The sequence below is a fragment of the Lutra lutra genome, chromosome 3, assembly GCF_902655055.1.
Source record: "Lutra lutra chromosome 3, mLutLut1.2, whole genome shotgun sequence".
NCBI lineage: Eukaryota > Metazoa > Chordata > Mammalia > Carnivora > Mustelidae > Lutra > Lutra lutra.
This window is the reverse complement of record NC_062280.1, coordinates 99,126,254-99,150,263: the sequence shown is the minus strand read 5'-3', so window position 1 is coordinate 99,150,263 and position 24,010 is coordinate 99,126,254. Positions and strand designations below refer to the sequence as shown.

General features: G+C 40.8%; 1 protein-coding gene across 1 annotated transcript in view; it reads right to left on the bottom strand.

Annotated features, from left to right (window-relative positions):
• Positions 1–24,010, bottom strand: part of NCKAP5 (NCK associated protein 5) — a 915,059-nt gene that overhangs the window by 199,958 nt on the left and 691,091 nt on the right. Inside the window, 2 exon segments of the mRNA XM_047722528.1 lie at positions 6,228–6,266; positions 17,391–17,459. Coding sequence (XP_047578484.1) covers positions 6,228–6,266; positions 17,391–17,459 — 108 coding nt within the window.

The following is a 24,010-nucleotide window of genomic DNA, read 5'->3' as shown; positions in this document are numbered from 1 at the left end:
TATACCTCATTTATTCTACTTACGGAGGGCAAGGGAATAGGCCATGGTGAGAGTCACTGTACAGCTTATACTCTCTTCACCTTTGTAGTTAAATGGGTAGAGTTTAGGCATAGTATATTTCCAACTGATTGCTTCCTCCAAATGCAGAGCACTGAAGAGAAATGTCATGTTCAGAACGAGGCCCCTGACTCCAAGCTCTGGGAGGGCAGAAGCCATCAAAGGCAAGGGCAGGAGTGTGCACATATACCATTTGGCAGAAGCCACTCTGGGGGCCTAGGCACTGCTCACATTAAAAGGCTAAAGCTGTTTCCTTTATTTAGAATTCAACCCATCTGTGTCTCACTTATTCTACTTTCTGTTTATAGCGCGCATATAATTTCTCCCTGCCCCCAAATACTGTTTTCAGTACTGCTAATTAAGTAATTAATAAAACTTGACTGCAAAGTAAATAAATATTAATAGTACCTATTGGGTGGGAAAACATAATCATTCTCATTTGCAGGTGAAGAAATGGGAGCAGTAGCAGACAAGTGTGGGGTTGCAGGGAGAAAGGAGACCTAGAAGGAACAGCATTGATGATTTTTTACAGCACAACTGAGATAACTTGAAAGAGTTTGTCAGATGGGTTTAAAAAAAATAAAAAAGGAAGAAAGAAAGAATAAAAGAAAAAAATCAATATACTCTGTAGAGATTTTTGTATAGGTGCCCACATTTCAATGGCTATTACTATTACTTAAGATGGTAAAAGTTCATTTAGCAGGAACACAATTGATTGACCTTGAGAAATGTTCATCACTGTTGGCTCATCGAGATCACCACATGGGAGAGGAGGGGTGTGACTTTGGTCTTAAAATCACTGACCAACAGAATTGAGCTGCTCTGAGAAGCTGAAGACCTAAAAGAATCATTGTCTCTGTTGTTCTAATATTCTTGTCCTCTTTATTCAGGCTGTGGATGGTAAGTGATGCGGACAGTTATCATCCCAAGAAATTGTATTCAAAATCACGCATGCGTGCCCATGTGCACACATGTAAGCACAACCAGACTGGGTGGGTGGAAAGAGAGAGAGAGAGAGAAACAGCACTCTCTCTGACCGCTATAATGAGTCTTCAGCAGAGGGTGACAGCCAGCTGTGTCCTCTACGCGTACACCAGGAACCCGCTGACATAAAGTAGCATATGACACACGGAGGTTGTCCACTAGCACCATTATTGTGATCCTGACAATGACAGAGGTAAGACCTAGACTCTCCTTCCCAAATAAAATGTTAGAAACCAAAGAGCACTCTACTCAGATGCAATCATTGCCTCCCTGAGGAGGCTGGGTCCTCTGTTCTCTCTCACATCCTAGTATATCCAGGCCCCAAGAAGAAGACCCCTTCCTGAAATGAGAAAGAGACCTGACTTTATCAGGGGAGAAATAAAGCCAACAGTTTGACTACATTTAACATCATATGAGAAAGTACAGTGGGTTCAAGAAAATAGCCAGACCTGTTCCTTGTAATCCACTTGTCACTATCAGTTAGAAACAGAATATGGATTAAAGCTGAAGGTGAGGGCAAAATATGCTGAGCAACGTGATACACTGGTCTACAGGACCTTGGGCATCTTCATGATCTCAAACCACAGCTTCTCTGAGTATCCATATACCATAAGCCTGGCAAGTTTCATCTGCACTTGGGCTAAAAAAGATTCTGGATCTACTACTGGGTAGTACCTACAAGTAAAGCTGCTTCAGTGTATTTAGAACTAAACCTCTCCCTGCTGAAGTCAGTTTAATAAAGTGTTGATTGCTTCGAAGCAGGACATACTGTGACATCACTGGAGTTTTAATGAAAATTATTTAAATCTGATTTTATCATGTAAAAATGATATTATAGTGGTAGAGCTCTTTCAGACGCAATGTGTATCATGGGAATATGCCAGATTGGGAGTTGGGGGTCTGGACTCTGGTCCTCATTACCCACATGACCTTGAGGACGTAACTCATCCCTGTTTTGCGTCAGTTCCTTATCTGTAAACTGAGCTACTGTACAAAACAGAATTTCAAGAGAATGCTGCTCCATCAGATGGCTTTTCAAGGGCCACCTCATTCCTTCCCTGAAGCTTAATGGCCACAAGACCCACCACTTTCTCCTGGTAACATTGCTTCTCAGCGGCTGTCACTGATATAGCCCTTTCTTTGCCTAGGATGCTAAGACTGTTGTAAAAAGAAAAGCCATCTCTCAGACTCACTGAAGGCCTCAATGTGAAATGTCGACAAGGCAAGGCAGGTAAGTAACATAAATGCGTGCCTGAATCAGTCCAGCCCTAATGAACGGGAAGTGGTTAGCCCTGTGGCAAGCTGACTACTGCAAGCCTTCATCCCGAATGCATTCCGAGTAAAACAGTTTTAAGCTGGGTGAGGGCTGAACAAGTTTATGAAATCATAGTAAGTTAAGCCTATTACCAGAGCTAGCTGACCATCTCAGGATTACATGTGCACTAAAGCCCCTGGCAATTGTGAAATTCTGGGGTCCAAGATCAGACGGATTCTGAGAAAGCTTGACTCCAGCCAGTTTAGACTCCACACGTGTCAGATCCTGAATATTCTTGCTAGCCAGGACTGGCAATGGTTCCAGGAGTTTTCAGAAATCCATTGGCTCCTTTGCCCTTTTGTTCTATTTCCTGCGGTCGTATCTAATAATTGAATTTCAATCCATCTGTTGACTTCCAAAGCCTCACCTCTGCTGCCGAACTACAGTGGGGGAAAACAGTAAGTGATCCTAGGGGATCGTGGAGGCTGAATGTTGCAAAGGCAAGATTCGGAGGGCAGCAACCCCAGGTTGAACATACGGGCTTTGCCACTTCTTGCCATCAGCGCTAATGGAAACCCTGTTTCCTTAGTCCTATCTTACAGGGTTCCAATGAGAACAAAATGACTTCATGCATTTAAAGTGCTGGACACGGAGTCTGACTCCTTGTAAGGTACACAGCAAGTATAAACAGACCCTCTTCCGGGAACTGGATCCTACACACCATTGCCAGCTGAGCGGACACAGGTGGCCCGAATGCCGCTCCACAAGGGAAAGGCGTAGAAGTCTGGAGTTCCTTCAGACACAAGCTACAAAACTGGACTCTGCTCCTGTCTGCTTGCTGCATGGCTAGATTCTATCATACAGAGCCTTATTCCATGTTGGGAATAAAAAGCCAAAAACCAAACCAAAACAAAAACACCGTATAAATATTGGGTTATCCTAAAGAACATGCAGACAAAGCTGAAGTTGATACACTGTTAAATGACTAGAGAAAAAACGGTTTTCTTCCAAGTTTGATGATAGTGGCAAAAGAAAAAAAAAAAAACGGCAGTAAAGAACCAGGACAGTTACATTTTTAGTGAGTGTAATTGACTTAATGAAGATAAAATATATTTCAGACAAAAATATGAGTTTGGCCTGAATTATTGATTTCACTTGTACTTGTAGCCTCGCACCTATGATTTGGAGTCATTAATGGGAGTGAGCTGGGTTTAATATTGTCACTTTAGCTTTATTGATCTAAAGGAGGGACAATCTGCTGTCTTAAGGGAATCCACAAGTTTCTGAGATAAATTGAATTACTTGACTAGGACAATATATGTACATTTAACAGAAAGTGCTAAGTTCGTGGAAATAAATTTTTTTTTTTATCGGCATTGGGAAAAAGAAGTACACTCTGTTATTTCAAGATGCTTATCTGGGCCAGTTCATGATATGCCAGAAAAATGCTTTTTTGGTTGCTCTTGGCAGATTTGCTTTGTGTCATAACAAATGATATATTCTAAAACTGCATGGTTATGACTGTAATTTCATCTCAAAAAAATTTTTTTTGGTGACTTGGATAAATCACTCAAAATTTCTTCTTTCACTCTGTGCCAGCTACATCCCTCTTCACAATTTGTTTTGTCATCTGCATTCGGAGTACATTTTGTTTCCTGTATTATGCTCTTAATTAAAAAGAAATTTGAGTCTTCTTGTAGTGATTTTATGGTTCTTATAAAAACTGGGAGGTACACGTTTCTGTAGAACATGATTCTTTTGGAATCTTTGAAAATCTTGACATCTCTTCCTGCCTCAGAGTGTCCCTGAGGTATGCTATCTCACGCAGTAGCATGTCTTTCTGGGTCTTACTGCTTAACTGTACCAAGGTAGATTTATCTGTTTACTAGTTATTACTTGGATTTGTGTAGCTATTTTTGTGGCTGACCTGAAGGGTCTCATTTTCCTTTATATTTTACCAGACACCTTCCTTGTCTCTTTCCTGAGGCACCATTAAAAAAGAGAAGCATGAGAAGTTTTCAACAGTTACAGAGCTGCATCAGTGCTTCCTTCATTCCTTAAGTTTATAATTAAATGAGCGTAGAGTTTCCAATAGGAGGAAAGCAAATGAAAAGGTAAAGCTTTTGGAAAAGGAAAAAAAAAATTCAAATATGCTCTGACAGAAATTGCAAGATGCCCTTCAACATCTGTTTTTTCCCCTTCTCCTGCAATACCATGAAAATCAATTTTCACTAGGCACCCACCCAGAATTAAGACTTCACTTTCAGTTTCCTTAGGTGTAGCTGTGTGACTAAGATCTGTTCAAGGAGATATAAATGAGGAGGTAAGAAAGCTTTAGGAATTCTCTCATAAAGGGCAGCTAGTGTGTGCCCCTTATCTTCTTCATTTACTTCAGGTTTTCCTCCTTCCTGATGGCTGGAATGTGGATGTGATGACTGGAGCAAGAACAGCCATTTTGGACCATAAGGTGACCTTTGGAATGGAGGCTGCACCTCGTAGAATAACAAGATAGAAACCAGAGACACCTGGGACCCATGGACTTTATGGAGCTGAGTCACCATAGCAACCCTATACTGCCTGCCTGAAGATTTAGATATGAGAAAGAAATAGTATTTTAGTTTATTTAAGTTACTACCATTTTGGATCTCTGTTACTCACAATGGAACCTAATTTGACCTAAGAGGATAGTCAAATCTCTCTATGTGATATTGATGTAAACATGAATCAGTTAAAATCATTTGAAACAGAGAACGTGATTCAACAAAAGTAGTTGAGGAGAAAATCTAGCAAAAATAATATCACAGTGCCTCTATAGTATAAATTGAAAATATTTATTTAAGTATCTTTAACAAGAAGTGGTCAACTCCTAATAAAATTATTCTTTATTAAAAAATCAAATGTCATAAATTACTTTGTTATTATCAGCCATGTACTCCAGAACATGCCACATGATCTAAGATTTTCTTTTAGAGAAAAATTACCATCTCACAGAGGGGTAATTCAGAACAAACGAAATCTGAAAGAACTAGAATTTAGCCTCTGAGAAACATTATAGAAGGGAATGGGAAAGTTTCCATAAGACATACCAAAATGGCCAAATTTGGACAATAACTTGCATCTGCCCACTCTGACCCAATAATGTGATCTTATATTGTCTGAAGGTGGAGGGACATGGCAAAGGAGAAGACATACAAAGCTCATGCTCAAAAATTATTTGTTTTTATCCCTCAACTTTATTGGGGAATAACTGTATATATTTAAAGGGCAAAATGTGATGATATGATACACCTTACGGGGTGAAATGATTACCAAGATCAAGATAATTAACACATTCACATCTCACATAGTTGTTTCTTTGTTGGTTTGGTGGGGAGAATGCTTAAGGTCTACTGTCAGCAACTTTCAAGAATACAATACTGCCGCTTGTTCTGTATTTACCACAAACTGATTCCTGTAGGAACTGCTCTATGTGCTTCCTTTCATAGAATGACTACTGCAATTCTGGGAGGTGGGAATCGTTATCCTCACTTTACAGAAGAGGAACTAAGACCCAGAGACATGAGATAACTTTCCTAAACTCAAAGACCTTTTTTCCTGGATTGTAGGCTCTGTTAATGCTGTCCATAGTCCAAAGGTGATTCATTTTATAGGAAGTGGAGGAATCCACCAACTTATAGAATATTAGCATTTGCTGCATAAATGGGTTCATGGGAATCTTTCATCTTCTGTTACTTTACCAAGAGTTTGAACTTTATGATTCTTTTGGTCACTGATGTTACTTTGTATGCCCATCCAAAATACACACCATTTCAACCTAAGTGAATAAACAGAGAAGTACTGCATCTATCAATCACAATTTCCTGGTTTGACAATACGAGTTCCAACCTATTCACATAAGTACCTTGAAAATAATAAGCCAGGAATGACCTACCTTTTGAGTGAGCAGAGCTTGAACAACTTGGTTGGCTACCTGTAAAAAACAAAGAAAAGAGTTGCCGTTTATAATAATGAGACTTTATACACATGGACTGTAATTTACCAATATGTTTCCCACAGCTTATTCTACCTAATTAGCGCCTCATTTGCTTCTTTCCTCTCTCTGTAGCGGACCTGATTCTTTTCATAATAAGCCTATGCTTCTAGGTAATATTCTGCTTTTTTCCAAAGGTGACCTTGTTGCTAATTAAGATGGTTAGGTTGGGAAGATCATTCATACCCTGACTTCCACATCTCCATATTTGGAAAAATAATATCCTTTCATATGTAAAGTACTCCAAGATGGCTAAAAAATGATACAGCGTAAAACACAATCCTAATTATCTGTACACAGTTTCTACACTTTGCTGATTTATAATGTCCTTTGCCTCTCCTTCCTATTCTTTTGCGGTGTGACTATTTTGCTCTTTAAAATGACTTGGAATAAGACAGGTTTGAATGGTGGAGAATAAGAGCAGCTCATTGTTTTCTAGATGCTCTGCTTACATCCTCAATGTTTTCATTTATATCATCCTCTTGTCACTGCTACCTGTAGCAGAATCTGGTAGTTGTTTATTCTAATATTTATTTTCCTCTAAGTAATAAACTCTGGGTTTTTTTGTTTGTTTGTTTTGTTTTTTTGGCTGGGTACATTCAAATACATTCCCCAGCCTTCCTTGTAGATAAGTGTCAATTTGTGACAATTTCCTGGCCAATGAGTTATAAGTCAACCTTTTTTCTTGATCTTATACAAAGTCTTTAAGAAGAAGCCTCACTTTTTTTGCTTCTTTTCCTGTCTGGGATATAAAAGTGATGGCTGGAACCTCAGCAGCCACCTTGATAAAGAAAGTAACAAGTACTGTTGGATGGATAAACAGGATGAACTCAGTCCTGATGATGCAGGGAGTTTCACTGTCTATCTCTGAACTTCTACGTAAGAGAGGAAAAAATAATTCACTGTTATTTTGAGCTTCTTCTAATACACAATCAAATAGAATTCTTACTAATATATTAACAAAATCCTAATTTTCTTCAGGTACTAGGCAGCTTGGGGCAGTAGGAGAAGCTAGACCCCTCTCAGATGAAGGAGGTGAATCTTGATTAATCTATTCCAAACTTGGTAATTCCATTCCCTTTCAGTGAGTAGTCTAGCATTGGGCAATGTGGCACCATTCCAGCTAAAAGCCACATATAAAACCAATGACATATACCTGTTTTTTTGCAAAGTATTTGCAAAGATCTGCCATTTTCTCCAGATAACCATTCATCACTTTTCTATGTATTTGTGCTAAGATTTCTTTTTTCATCTGCGGGTTTCAAAAACACCATACAGGAAGTCACTTACTTCACTTCACTATAACCTTGAAACTATGCAATCTATACAGCTACTCTTGATAAAATAAAGGTGGGTAGGCGATTTAAGTGGTATTTTTCAGCAAGTACATGAACTGTACTCATTTAACATGATCACTGAAACTTACAGCATTAAAGTCCAAGTCAGATTATATAAATGTCTTAGATACCAAGTTACTTCTGTTCATTCATTTCTTCCTTCATTTATTGAATATAAATCTGTAGAGTATTTGTAAAGCTAGATGACTGCAATATGTTCCTTGGTTTCAGAGAGAATATTACTGGCAAGCAGAACACAGCATGATAAGCACGTAATCATCTTGGTAATTCTCACATTCAAACAAAGGCTGAGGGACATGCTTTCATCTTTTTATCTTGATAACCAATTTAATTTTTGGTGATACTAAACTATGTGTGCTTGTTCCCCTGTCTGGTATAGTGGAACAGATTAGGGTAAGAATGTTTGCATGGAGCTTGTTTTTTCACTCAATATTGACAAAGTAGCACACCCTAAATGACAGCTGGCTACCAGTAAATCTCATTGAAAATTAAAACGCAGGCTTGTCATCAACTGTGGTTGATGTGGTTAGGAGGCATTCACAGCACAAGCAGTAAATGATTAAAATCAGATTACCCATAACTAATTAGTTGAATTGTAGACACAAGGATTTTCCCCCCCCCATCAGAATCCTTTCCAACTTTACATTGTTGACATTAAGCAAAGGAGAGAGACCTTTCACTGAAACTGACTACAGTTTTGAAGAAAAACTTGGGACAGTACCTGATATAGTTTGCTTGTTTGTTTATAGTCCAGCCCAAGTTAAAGAAACCTACGTAAGGAATCTCATAGACCAAAATAAACCATATTCCCCTTAACTGATGCCTTTTCTTTTCCCTTTATCAGTTGATTTATACATGATCATAACAAAAATAAATGTTATTCGGCCCCACAAATTGACCAATAGTGTCATCTTGAAAATCTTCTAAACATTCATTCCAATTCATAAGCCACTGAAGATTTAAAGTCAAACTATAGGTCAATCAATTTTACTCTTGGCAAATTAAGAAAAAAACATACAACAACAGAAGAGTTCAACTATTCACACAGCTTGAATCAGGAACAATGTACCAAAATTAATTCATACCATAAATAACTTAATTCTTCTGGATCTCAAACTTTGGATTTGATTTACATTCTCATAAAACTGCCTAATACCAATATTTTCTTTTCTTCCCCCAACTGGTCCCTCACTTAAACCGGGCTGTGGAACAGTGGTCACATAAAATAGCCCTCCACATGATTTAACAGGAGACATAAATGAATATCCTAACTGTAATAGCCCACAGGAGAAAATACATCCTATCTTTGCAATCCGAGTATGTTGCCCTATAGGCTGATAGGCTCCATCTCTGACACAGTTCCTTCTGGCATGTACTTTGGACAATTGCTCTACCTAATAATTGAACAAAGATACACGAAAGCATTATTTCTTTACCTCCTGACACGGGGTTATATTACCCAGAAGGACTCGCAGGTCCTCTGCAGAAGAGCAGGCCAGTTTGTACAAATGCTGTCCTTGGTAGTGTCTATAAGCCGGTTTCCTGGGTTTCTTCACGACTTTCACAGCTAAGCTTCCCTGAAGCATCAGTAGAACAGGTGTTTGGAGCTTGTGCCTGCAACCTCTAATAGGTTCACAAGATGACCCCTGGAACGGGCCCCTGCCCTCATCACAGAATTATGCCCTTAGCACTTGCGTTGCAAATAATCACACACCCGCAGGCCCAGCTAATGAGAATAAATAACTTCCAGTGTCACCTGACAGCTTTCCTCTCCAAAAAAAGGAAAAACAGCAGCTGGGCTGGGCCAGGGGGACTTGAGACAAGTGGAGCAAGCTGACAGTCCTGAAGCCTCTGGCTTGTTTTACAATCTGCCTTAGGTTCTCTTTGGAGACCTCCCTGCTTTGCCTCTGGTGGGACAGGGCGGCAGGGGAGCCAGAGATGCCAAGGAGACGGCCCAGGTATCGCTCTTTTCCTCTCCTTAAGACTTCTCTCAGACAAGCCAGCTCCTCTGACACCTGGCTCATCAAAACCCCACAAGAGTCTTTGTTCTCCATCAGGCTCCTAGGGGTCCTGTCCCCACCCCCCGGGCCCCAGCCCGCCCCCCTGCACTCCCTGGAAGTAGGTGGGCAGAGGGAGGAGAAGTCAGGGTTGAAGCATTGTCTATTCTTTTTTCCTTTCTTTTTTTTTTTTTTTTTAAATAGTCCTTGAGGCTGAATGAGAAGCCACACCTCGGAGTTATTCTAAGAGGGAGCCAGTTATCCCCCAATCCAGAGGAGAGCCAGGGCTGGGTAGAAGGTGGTGGAGTGAGGAACTCTGAAGGCAGGAAGCTTTGACCAGGCTCCTCCTGCCTCACAGTCTTGCTTTTATCCATGCCTGTGCTATTTTATCATGTAAAACAATTGTCACATCAGCAAGCTCATTTAAAAACCTAATTGGACAAGGACGAGTTTTGGAAAATGTGCTTTGGAGAAGTTTTTAGTGCTTCCGAGTTTGGTTTATCACACTGAGGCAGCTGGGGACAAGTGGGAAGAGCACTGGGGCAGAATCACAAGAAGGACTTGGGTTCAAATGCAGCCTGTGTTGATGATACACTGATAGGTCTGGGGTGGGGGAGCAGCTTGACTTTACTCATTTGTGAAGCAGGGGAACTTGCTACCTTTTGGCTTGTGAAAAATGCATGAGATGATAGATATAACCCGGGAAACCCCCTTGGAGAGTACCTGATATAAAGCACTTACTCCAGTATGCACGCGTAGTGGGGTATGCATGAATTGAATGAATAGCATTTTGAGATAACTAGTTAAGAAAGAATGGTTTGAGACTATATTTTATTTGTATAAGGATGAAGTGTGTGTGTGTGTGTGTGTGTGTGTGTGTGATACGCATGTATAAGTATAAATCACTAAGCCCTTATTTATTTGCTCTGTAAAATATTGGGAGTGGGAGAAACTCATTGAAATATGTATGTGGGGTCATAGGGAAAATTAATTGGGAAATTAATTTGGGGCTGACAATCTCCATTCATTTAGTCATTCAACAAATACACATTAAATGCATAGTATGGGCCACAGATTGTGCTGGATCTTGGAGAAATATGCTGAACAGAACACAGGTGCTGCCTCATGGTGGTCAGAATCTAGAGCAGATACAAGAAGTCCATCATCTCTTGATTTCGTGGTCCACTCAAGCATTCGAAGTGTGTGAGAGCAACCACCAAGATCATCTCCTATCTCCATGGATTAAGACGTTGCTCTTCAAGATTACTTAGGACTCAGGTGAGGACATGCACTGAGAATGTCTGATGATTCCACAACCCAGTCTTGGCATATAGCATAGGAATTGGAAAGGAAGGTCAGAACTGTTCTTAACAACCTGCTTTTGCCTTTATTTAGCCTTGGTTTAAAAGAAATTCTGGTTTTGTGTTTTGTTTTTGTTTTTTTCCTTTTTTCAGAACTACGTCCATTTCCTGCCTTGATACTCTTAAGTAGAGAGCACAGAGAAGTCAGAGAACTCAGATCTGGCATCCTCATGGACTATAGGGAACTCTGGCTGTACTCTGGTGGTTTGAAGGTGGGGGCAGATTCTCCAAATTCTGCATGCAAAAACTGCTGGGGAAGTCTGGTAAATTGCCAATTTCCTCACTCTTCATTCTGCTGGAGAATAGCTGAGTGAAGTCTGAGAATCTGAATTTCTGTTTTCTTTTCTGCGTTGATTTTATGCTATTTTTTTTCTTTTACAAGCTTTTATTTAAATTCCAGTTAGTTATTGTACAGTGTAATATAGTTCCAGGTGTAGAACTTAGTGATTCATCACTTATATACAACACCTGGTGCTCATCACAACTGGTGTTCTTCTTAATACCCATAACCCATCTAGCCCATTCCCCCCCCAACTGTCCCGTTCACCTCTCTTCCAGTAACCCTCAGTTTGTTCTCTAAATAAGGGTGTTTTTTTTTTTTTTTTTCTGGTTTGCCTCCCTTTTCCCCTCTGTGTTCATGTTTTTTGTTTCTTAAATTGCACATATGAGTGAAATCATATGGTGTCTGTCTAATGTATTTCACTTAGCATAATGCACTCTAACTTCATCCAAGTCATTGCAAATGGCAAGATCTCACTCTTTTTGATGGCTGAGTAATATTCCATTGCATATACATACGACATCTTCTTCATCCAGTCATCGGTTCATGGACATTTGGGCTCTTTCCACAATTTAGTTATTATTGATAATGCTGCTTTGAACTTTGGGGTGCATATACCCCTTTGAGTCAGTATTTTTGTATCCTTTGGGTGAATACCTAGTAGTGCAATTGCTGGGTCATAGGGTAGTTCTATAGTTCTATTTTTAACTTTTTGAGGAACCTTCAAACTGTTTTCCAGAGTGGCTGCACCACTTTGCATTCCCACTGATAGTGTAAGAGGGTTCCTCTTTCTCTGCATCCTTCAACATGTGTTGTTTACTGTATTGTTAATTTTAGCCATTTTGATAGGTATGAGGTGATACTTCATTGTAGTTTTGATTTGCATTTCCCTGATGATGAGTGATGTTGAGCATCTTTTCATGTTCTATTAGCCATCTGGATGTCTTCTTTGAAAAAATGTCTATTCATATCTTATGTCCATTTTTAACTGGATTGTTTGTTTTTAGGGTGTTGACTTATATAAATTCTTTATATATGTTGTATACTAACCCTTCATCAGATATGTCATTTGCAAATAACTTCTCTCATTCCAAAGGTTGCCTTTTAGTCTTCTTGTTGTTTTCTTCACTGTGCAGAAGCTTTTTATCTCAATGAAGTCACAACAGTTTATTTTTACTTTTATTTCCCTTGCCTCAGGAGAAGTACCTAGTAAGAAGTTGCTACAGCCAATGTCAAAGAGGTTATTGTTTGTGTTCTCTGGGATTTTGATAGTTTTCTGTCTCACATTTAGGTCTTTCATCCATTTTGAATTTATGTTTTTGTATGGCATAAGGAAGTGGTCCAGCTTCATTCTTCCACATGTTGCTGTCCAGTTTTCCCCAACACCCTTTGTTGAAGACACTGTCATTTTCCCTTCACATAGTCTTTCCTGCTTTGTCTAAGATTATCTGACCATAGAGTTGAGGGTCCATTTCTGGGTTTATTCTGTTCCATTGATATGTGTTTGTTTTGTACCAGTACCGTACTGTCTTGATGACTCCAGCTTTGCAATATAGCTTGAAGTCCGGATTTGTGATGCCTCCAGCTTTGCTTTACTTCTTCAAGATTGCTTTGACTATTCAGAGCCTTTGTGGTTCAAGAATCTGCATTTTTGCAACCACTGCACATCTTTCTGATGCAGAAGGGGCCCAAAAACACACTTTGAGAAACACTGGGACAGCATTTACTTTTTTTGTTTGCTCAGATACTGTTGAGGAATTGGAAATAACCCAAAATTTCCACATAGGTCTGTTGCTCTTCTATCACCATATCCAAGTTTGGTGGAGCTTTTATACTCTTAATGGCTCTTTCTGAAAATGTGCTCTGAAGCAAGCATTCAGAGGATCAAGTGCAATGGTTCTTAATCTTGGCTAAATATATAACTCCCTGGAGTCTTTAAGATTCCCAACACTCAGGCTCCACTTTAGACAGACCAGAATTGGACCATAATCTCTGAGACATGGACCAGCAGGCAGTATTTTTTACTTTTTTGGGGGGGCAGGGGGTGAAAATGGTGGTTTTATTAAAGCACATAGATAGGACTCAAGGGCAGAAAGAGTGGCTACATGTGGATTGTGAGGGGTGGCTAATTAAATACTATGGTGTTGGGAAAGGTAAGGAAAAGGGAGGTTTTCAAAAGAACTTTCATATGCTAAAGAGGATTTAGGGGAGACTAGAGGCCTTGCCATTGTCAAGTTAAGGTTGTTTTTCCCCTCTGGCAAGGCTTTAACATTAAGATGGTTGGGAGCTTCCTGGAAGAAAGTCACACACATCCTGCCCAAGAGGGATGGGGTAGAGGGGGTAGGTTGCAGGGTGCTTAGTCTTTGTCTTCAGCTAGACTTCCGCTCCCTTATCATCTTCCCACTGAACAATTTTGACCCTTAAATCTTTAAGTTTGTTGAAGGTTGAAGGTCTCACCTTCTGTAAGTATTTCTGCTGAACAGGGGTGTAGAGATGTCCCTACTTATGGGTCAATATTGATCAGTTGGGGACCATACAGGGGAGTTATGAAAGGAGAGGCAGCTGAAACCAACTTGGACAACATATATGACCCTCCCTTAGTAGAAAGGATCACCTGTCAGCTACAAGTTACGTCGTGAAGGAGTCTTGACAATAGGCAGGGAGGAACCAGCCGGTAGTATTCTTAAACCTTCCCAGGTAAGTCCGATATTCAGGGAAGGATGAGAACTACTTGGACTTTACCTGGTCCAACCCCCGTGGCTGAAGATGCCCTTTCAGTTCTGCCCCTTTCCCTACCAATTCACTCACTACCTCTCCTCCCCTTTATTGACCATCTTGTATGTTCTTAAAGACCCCAGGGCAGTTCACTTCCTATGTGTGTTTCCCTCATTTTGTTCTGTGACTGACCCTTCCTCTCACTTCTGCCAGGCTAGGAGCACCATGACTTCCCAAGCCTGGGTGACCCTGATGCCTGACAAATATTTGTAGGATACAACTGGATCCATCTAAATGTAAGGCCACATCGTGAGATGTTACTTTCCTTTTTTTTTTTTTAAGATTTTATTTATTTATTTGATAGACAGAGATCACAAGTAGGCAAGAAGGTAGACAGAGAGAGAGAGAGGAGGAAGCAAGCTCCCCACTGAGCAGAGCTCAGAAGGCAGAGGCATTAATCCACTGAGCCACCCAGGTGCCCCTACTTCCTTTGTTTTTGCATGTGTCATTAAAATTCTCTCCAGGGAAATTAGTGGTTCTAAAGGAACCCTGGCCAAGGCATTAGTGAGAACAAACAGCAATTCACTGCTTGCTAGCAAACTGTGTGTCTAACAGCTAGAGGAAGAAACCAGACTCAAACATTCAAACCTCCAACCCCCTTAAGAAATCAAGACTGGTCCTTGGTGTTGTCTTTGTATTGCAAGGCAAGGAGAGGAGGAGCTAGGTAGAGGGGACGTAAAGTGGTGAAGTGTGTGTGTGTGTACACATGTGTGTGCCAGTAAGCCCCTGTGTCTGTGATGTGGCTCTGTTTCCTTCTGAATGAACATAACCTTTTTTTAGAACACACAGAAGGGATTTCCTACTCCCAAGTCTTTTCCCCAAATTCTCTCAACATGTTCTTCGTTTCCCAGAAAATAACAATCAGTGCAAAAGGGATTGAAGAACATTTTAATTTTAGATGATATCCACTTGTGTATGTTTTATGAAACCGACTATAGCAAGGAAATAACTTACATGAGCCCTTACCTTGTTAGTTTGTCTAATTAGTCTAAAAAGTCTTGAAAAGAATTTCCAGTTGGCATTATTACTCCACTCAACTACCCCTTTGAGAGTGCTCTCTTATAATGCATAGAAATGATTGTCTACCCTCATGCAATTAGTTACAAAACAACTGGCATGTGTAATCAGGGGCCAGTATCATGAATGCAAAACATTTGTACCGTTCAGAGGTGGTTCTGAGCTGCAAATCACCTCTCTGGCAGCAGTTAATTTTTGCAATTAAGATCAGGGGGATGTGCGCTTTCTCTCTGAACATTCTGTCTTCAGTCGAAACTCTATGTGAAATTATTCTGTGGATGCAAAAATTATGTTTGACCCAACACACTCTGATGAAACCTTCCGAATGCAGGCGTAGGGAGGGAGCATATGGAAAACAAGGAGTTTCCACAAAAGAAAGGCTGTGAGCTTTTGGACTGATGAGGAGGGATGACCTGTGGGAGAATTGTGACACATAAGAGCTTCCTGTGGTGTGACCCACATAAATTTAACTTCTGAATACAGATTCGACCTCATTAGAATTTCCACACATGACGCTAAAGTGAAACTTTGCTGATCAATACTTATGACCCAAGAAAAATATTTGTTCCTTTCAATATCTTTGGATCTATTTGGTCTTTCTTACCCTAAACTTTGATTGGACCAAGAGCCTGGGGGATGGGATTGAGAAGTGCTGAACTGGTCTTACTAGACTGAGTCATCGTTCCCCTCTTATATCAACTTATTTCAGCTATTCTTTTGACTTTGGGCATTGCAAAGATTATTCTGAGTCTTTTTAAGTCCTGAGAGGGCAGAGCACTGCAAATACCACTTTGCTTGACTAACTGATATATGACTAGAAATATTAAACAGGTAAGTAACTTTCTGGAAACATGCTGAGTATTCTTCAACTACACGAGTGTAACTGTAAGGCAAAGTGGTCCATAGTACAAGGACAGTGGCTCTCAAACTCTCACCTGGAGAGCCTGCAAACACACAGACCCTCATGCCCACTCCCAGAGTTCCTTCTGTGGAATGTCTAGGGTAGGACCTCAGAACGTGCATTTCCAACAACTTTCCAGGTGAGGCTGATGCTGTCAGCTCAGGGGTTACATTTTCAGAACCCCTGGTGTAGGAAACTCCTGGTCACAGCTGCAGCTCTGGGGAGAGACACTGCTTCCCCTTTTGGAAGGAGGGGAGAGGTATATGTGGCAGTGACGATGTCATAAGGGGGATTTGAAGCTGTGTTCTTCATAGTGTAATCCATCGCCTTCTGGGACAGTGCAGGGGAGGGGAGGAAAGATCAAGAGTTTTCTGGAAAAGGTTTTCTTAATTGTTAGTGAGGAGAAAAAGACTGAAGATCTATATAGTAGTTTCCCCTGGTAAGGTAATAAAACATGATAAAATGTAGTTGTGCTTATTTTCTGAAAACCTGGGTCAGCTATTTCAAAACAACTCCTAAGAAAACTAGACAGATATGTGCAAGTTTTAGGGTTTTGGACAGATGACTCAGAAAGTCATCTCATTAAAGTAATAACTCTAATCACCAACAAAACCCCCAGATGAGAGCTCAGCAGTGAGGCGAATGGCCAGTCCTTCCTGGGTGTTACTGCGCACTGAGACTGATGGTAGGATTCCTCACAGAGCGTGAGAGGAATGGTTGAGGAGAACGAGGGCCCTGCACACACTTCAAATTTCCCCTCACCTCCCAGGAGCTCAGAAACGCCCACCATCTTCACCTTCATCTCTTCATTATCATCAAATAATATTTCTTGAGTTTACTCACGCGTGTGGCTCTGTCTTTTCCCATTCTGCTCACATTTTCTTCCTCACTTCCCTTTCTCTTCTTGGCTTGTTCTCAATCTACTGTTTTTTTTTTTTTTTCCCCCTTCTGGCTGCTACCTGTGAACATCATCCCCACCCACTCTATCAAGGATTTGCTTTTTCAGAAACAGCATCCAATTGGAGATGCAGTGTGCCTTGACATGGCTTTTCTCGTTCACAGGCTGGGGCTCACCCTTACTGGACAGAAGGAATTTATCATACAGTGAAGCATGCCCCAACTGTGCCCCAAGAATATTAAGTAATAGCCAAAAGAAATTTCCAGATGCCTGTACAATAAAATAGGGAGAGGAGGGAATAGGGAGAGGAAGGGGGAGAGAGACTGACTTTCCTTCTCAACGTCCACATACATGTTTGCAACCTTCCTTTGGAGGACAAAATGCTAACATTCTGCGGAGGCTGCTAACAGATTAGATCTGACCAAGGCATTCCTAAAAGGTCCAGCATTTTGTGAAGAACTGTTCCAGTCTGCTTACCTCGTCAAGACATCGCTCATACTGTTCCCTTTGATTTTCATTTTCCAAAGCCAACGCTGAATTCTCTGCCTGCAGTGAGATACAAAAATAATACAAATAAATCAATGAAACGTTGTGTTGGGTGACAACTTACTCAATACAGTTACTAAATATATCTCCTCAGGATCCAAAACAATCTTTTAGAAGAATCTTTGACAACTTTGCTCTAAGTGCTATTATAAATATCTCAGGGATGACTTCTGTCTTATCAGCTTGTTCACAAAAGTGTATTACCATTTAGAGAAATGCAAGACTTGATATTCTGAACAGGTAGCAAATCAAATCATGGCCCGATGTGAGTGTGTTCTGTAAAAAGATTACCATGTTTATTTCATTCTATGAAAATGTAAATGTAAGAAATGCTTCAATCCACTTCATTAAGACCTGCTACAGTTTCACAGCCCAATATTTATTCAGGCCATAGAAAAGAATCTCAGGTAAATTCATGAGAGCAAAGTTCCAGATGCAAACCAAGCATGTTGTTTTCCTTGTTAATCAATGGCTATTAAGCATAAGAATATAACGAGAAATTTAAGAATCGAGCTACACTTGAGTATCCGCTCCCCCTTTATAAAAACTACAGCTTTCCTGCTCCTCAGAGCCAGGTAGCTATCTGAATGGCAAATAGGTTATTAGAGGAGACGAGGTTGAATATGGTTACCTGGTTACTAGTGGAACAACAAGGAGGAAAAGACACTGGTATAAGCATATTAGGTTTTAGAAGAAGCATGAAATGGTGACATGGGAACTGCCCTCCCCATGGGTGATCTGCGTCCCCTACAGCTAGTACTGGCCTCCTCTGAGTCCTGAGCTGGGCAAGTTAACCCTTCCCAAAGCTGCAGCAGTGAGCACACCCCTCTTTTCTCCTTATAGTTTCTTCCTATTTAAGAAAAAAACAAACAGGGGCACCTGGGTGGCTCAGGGGGTTGAGCCTCTGCCTTTGGCTCAGGTCATGATCCCAGGGTCCTGGGATCGAGTCCCACATCGGGCTCTCTGCTTGGCAGGGAGCCTGCTTCCTCCTCTCTCTCTGTCTGCCTCTCTGCCTACTTGTGATTTCTGTCAAATAAATAAATAATCTTAAAAAAAAAAGAAAAACAAACAAACAAACACCAAAAACTTCCTCTTTGGAAATAATTTCAAACTTGCAGATGATTTGAAAGAGTAGTATAAAGAACTCCCACATTCCCTTTCCTCAGATTTACCAGGTGTTAACATTTTGCCACACTTGAGAGATCACTAGATCATTCTCTTTTTCTTTCATCGTTTCCCCCTGCAACTTGAAAGGGAGCTGCAGACGTGAGGCCCTTTATCCCTAAATACTTCTGTGTATATTTCCTAATAACAAAAGCATTGTTTTACACAACCACAGTATCATTGTCAAATTCAGGAAATTGATACAACACCAGTCTGATCTTCAGTACCTATTCCAATTCATCCATTGTCCCAATAGTGTCATCACAGCGATTTTTTTTCAGTCCTGAAACCCATCCAGGGTCAGGCACCTCCTGCATCTATTTGTCATTCGTATAGGATGCTGGAAAGTTCCAGAACAGTCCTTCATCTTTCATGCTATTAATTTCTTTTTCTGTTTTCATTTTTTTGTTTCCTTCCTTCCTTTCTCTTACTCTCCTTCCCCTTCTTCTTTTTCTTTCTTGGAAGAGTAAAGGCCAATTATTTTGTGGAATGTCCCTTACTTAGGGTTTGTTTCAAGTTTCCTTCTGCACACTTGGCAGGAGTAGCACATGACGGATGTTGGGTCCTTCTCAGTGCATCCTATAAGAATTATATCATGTCCATGTATCCATTACTGGACATGTTAGCTTTGACCACTTGGTTAAGGTGGGGTCTGACAAATCTCTCCACTCCAAAGCTACTTTCCTTTTGTACTTAATAAATTGTGCAGAGATGTTTTTAGACTATGAAAATATCATATTTTCATCAAACTTTCATTTTAGCAACCACTGATGAATCTTACCTGAATCAATGATTCCTACAGTTGCACATGGTGACTTCTCACTCCATTATTCCACATACATTTATGAATTTACATTCTATCATAAGAAAATGCTTTTCCTATTTATTACTTATCAGTATGAATCCATGGATTCTTATATTACTGAAAGGGTTCTAAGTCATTACCATATGTATTATGATGCTCAAGTTATCCCAGCTTTGGAAAGGTGAATGTCTATAACCTGTGTCCTTTTGACTGTTTTCATCACCTTGAAAAGAACTTTTTTTAGGCTCAGGGAAATGTTCCAAGCCCACTTTGCTTTTTCTTTATGCCATTCCTGAAATCAGCCTTTTTTCCAAGAAATCCTGCTTGCTTTTAGTTGGGGAATGATAATTGGAAAAAAAGATCTGGTTATTAGTGGATGCCAGTGAGAGGTCATTTCTTCCAGTCCCTTTCAGTGAAAGGGTCTCTGTCTTTCTCTTCTCACTATACCTACACACACACATACACACACACACACACTCTCTCTCTCCAGCCCCTACAGAACTCTTCTTTGCCTCCCTCATTTCATATGTGTCTTCCTCTTCCACTGTAAGAACACAGGCAGCCGGGGCGCCACGGTGGCTCAGGTGTTAAGCATCTGCCTTCGGCTCGGGTCCTGATCCTAGGGTCCTGGGATCGAGCCCCACATAGGGCTCCCTGCTTAGCAGGAAGCCTGCTTCTCCCTCTCTCACTCCCCATGCTTGTGTTCCCTCTCTCACTGAGTCTCTCTGACAAATAAATAAATAAAAATCTTAAAAAAAAAAAAAAAAAGAACACAGGCAGCCATACATTCACTCATTTACTCAATCCCACAGTGCATGCAAGATTGCTGCTGTATGGGAAACAGTAGTAAGAAGAGTTTGTAATGTGTTTTTCCTTTAGAATGTGGGTACACAGTAATGATGCTATGTTCAAAAGTTAGTAGGTTGGTAACTGTCACCCATCTTTGTCATTATGCTATTTATTCCTTTGTGCAGTTCAGCTCATTTGCTTCTGACAGTACTCAGATTTAATTTCTCCTCTTCTTGTATATGTCATCTAAATTTCTGAATATAGAAAATATTAATATGATTCCCAAAGTCAACACTATACTAAAGAGACACTCAGTGAAGTGTCACTTCCTCTCCTACTTCTCCTCCAGTCCCCTCCACCTTTTGCAGGTTAATAGTGTTTATTATTCCCTTTGGGGTCTTACTTTATTGTTACTATCTAGTTAAAATCACGTTCGTCGACTCCCTCCAATTACATGTGCCACAATCACTTTTCCCCTCAGTTCTTCTTCCTACCAGTCCTCTTGTCACATTCTTTTCTACTTTATCAGCGTGTTTCACTGTTCATGCACCCTGTTCCTACTCTTGTTTTAGTGTCTTTACCACATGATGATTGGAGGACGTTGGTCTTATATTTCTCTAGCATCCTAAAATTTTCCTTCTTCCTTTTCTTCGCAGAACCAGATATTCCAATGGCACCTCTTCTTCTCTCCTTGCTTCCTTCTCCCCAGAAACCTTGCTTCTCTGAGATTGCCCCCCCCCCACTTTCAAGCCCTGCCCTGCATACACAGACAGCACTGGGCACATCGAGTCTCCATTTGTGGTCAATATGAGGAGTGCTTTGTCCCCACACTCTGCCACCACCCTCTCCTAGGACACACAGGCTTATAACCACAGCTCTGTGGGTGTTTGGTGTCCTCTACTGAATAGTGATTTGAAGTTCTAATGTTCCATTTTCTGGTAACGCAGAAGGTATGGGTTGTATGTGGTTTTATTTGTGCCTCTGATGCTGCAATATTTTCTCTGACAGGTGTCTAAAAAGCTCCAGATTGAGGCCAGTTTGTTATTTTCATCTACAATGAAACTCAGATGAAGTGATCAAATGAAAATGCGGGGAAAGTTGAGGGAAATTGCTAGCAGAAGTCTTTTGGGGAGTGCTCCTGCCACTGTTGGATCCTCTTGACCTATTCCTGGTTCACATCCCAGGATTCAACCCGTTTCTTCTTCAGGTACCAGTTCCAATACTTGGCTTTGACTTCTTTCCTCTGACCTGGTCCCTGTTTCAGCATCCACCCAAATACTTCCGTCCCTCGGGCCGGATCCTGCGATGTTCTTTCCATTCTGGTCATGGGCAGACATCTCCCACGCAACCCAGCGATGCTATCCTCAGGCGGATCGGTTGTTTGGACTTACTCAATATTGGTTATCCCTGGACTGTTTCTTCTCTTCCTTCCCACCTCCAACCCCCACTCTCCAACACTCAACTGAAAGCTGTTTCCTTACTGCTTGTCGCTGTTTCCTTCAGAGATGGCTGTCGTCTGTCACACTGAACCTCTTTCATACCTGCGGCTGGTGTAACCTCTCCAGTCCTCCCTCAGCCCAGGCGGGAGGACGGACTCCATTTTCTAGCCCCATGGTTGCAGGCTACCTGGCAATACCTTTAGCAAGTCATTTAAGCTTGCCAGGTTCACAGTTCCTTAGGCAATAAATGAAGGGAAGAGCCTAGCCAATCTACAAAGTGACTTCCAGTTCAAATATTTGGATATCGTGAATCACAGGGGAACTGCTGGAATTCCATTTCTATAAAGTCGTTGCTTTCTTCAGAGAAATTGAGCTCGCATGGGGTCTGCTGGTTTCAGGAAGGCAACAGCACAAAGGATAATGGGAAGAGATAAAGGAGAGAATGGCAACGCCAGTTACATTGTTTTCACTTTAAATGTCTTGGAAAAAATGTGTAAGGAAATAAAGCTGAAAATGGGAATTTATATGGGATGTCTCTATCTCGCTCCTACTCATGATATCATGTTGCAATAACACTACAATCGATCCATTCAGATAATTACCATCATTATACCACTTACATTACTTGCCTCACGTTTACTGCTCTGACAATCTATTACAGGCAAGCAAATTAAACACCTAAAGGGTGCTGGGGAAGACACTAGTTGTCACAGTTATGGTTAATGTGTTCAGTTGTAGAGACCAATTTAATTGATGTAATCCTACATATCCCAGGGGACAACAGAGATATTAACAATTATGCCAGTGAAGTTAAAATAATCTTGAACTCGTGATCTTCTTTAATCCATTTGCATTTATTAGAAATTCAGGATTTACCTGCTACCAACACAAGGCAACAGGGGAAAAAACAAATGGAGGATGAAAACAAACCTTAATTAAATGTGATTTAAAGAAACAGTAAATCATTTTATGGCAAGAATGAAAAAGGACAAGGGTAAGAGGAAAAGAGAAGAAGTAGGTGTCACTATTGAGAATTACGGGAATGACAACACAGGTCTTTTCTACTTCAAGAAATTATGTTATTAAATCAGTATACCCAGAGGATGTAATTAGAGAGTGCAGGCTAAATGTAACAGTGGGTCTCTGTGTTCAGCTTTGTCTTCTACAACGACCAAAAACTTTTGCTAGACCAAGTCCCTGATTTAGAGCTTAGTGTGGTTTCTTCACGACTTCCAGTTGCTGGGATTTAAATATGTTCCTGATTTCATCTCTAATGTTCTCACACATCTTTATAAAACCGAGCACCTTCATAGAGTAAATCCATATTGTTTTGGTTCGCCATGGAGAGTGGGTCAAAGTGAACCTTTATTTAAAAGGAACTATGGGGGGAGGTGCCTGGGTGGCTCAGTGGGTTAAAGCCTCTGTCTTCGGCTCAGGTCATGATCCCGGGGTCCTGGGATTGAGCCCCACATTGGGCTCTCTACTTCTCAGGGAGCCTGCTTCCTCCTCTCTCTCTGCCTGCCTTTCTGCCTACTTGTAATCTCTCTCTGTCAAATAAATAAAATCTTAAAAAAAAAAAATAAAAGGAACTATGGGGGTACCTGGGTGGCTCATGGGTTAAGCCTCTGCCTCTGGCTCAGGTCATGATCTCAGGGTCCTGGGATCAAGCCCCACATCAGGCTCTCTACTCAGTGGGAAGCCTGCTTCCCCTCTCTCTCTGCCTGCCTCTCTGCCTACTTGTGTTCTCTTGCTGTCAAATAAAGAAATTTAAAAAAAAAAAAAAAAGGAACTATGTTTCTCAGAGGTCTTGCTCTGTGAATAAATTCTAGCCAGAGCTTACAAATTACTGAAAGGACTCATGCTTCTAAATCACTGTTGCACATGAATTCTCTAAATGCTAATTAGATCTAAGATCTCTCTATACCATGAATTTGCTTAATACATCCCCCATGGTTGAATGTCTGTGTTGCCCTGGAATTCATATGATGAAATCTTATTGCCTGATGTGATGGTGTTAGGAGAGGGGGGGTGCTTTGGGGGTGATTAGGACATGAAGGCTGGATCCTCAAAAGTGGGATTAGATTTATATAAAAGAGGCTCCGGAAAGCTTCCTAGCTCCCTTCCACCCTGTGAGGACACAGTGAAAAGGTGCTGGCTATGAGCCAGAAAGAGGGCCCACACCAGATCTTGATCAGGCTTGATCTTGGACTTCCAGGTCTCCAGAACTGTGAAGAAATAAATTTTCATTGTTCATAAGCTACCCATTCCACGGTATTTTGTTGTAGTGGTCTGAATGGATTAATAAAACATCCTTTTTCACAGACCAAAGTTAGAACAGTCCTACACAAGAGTTC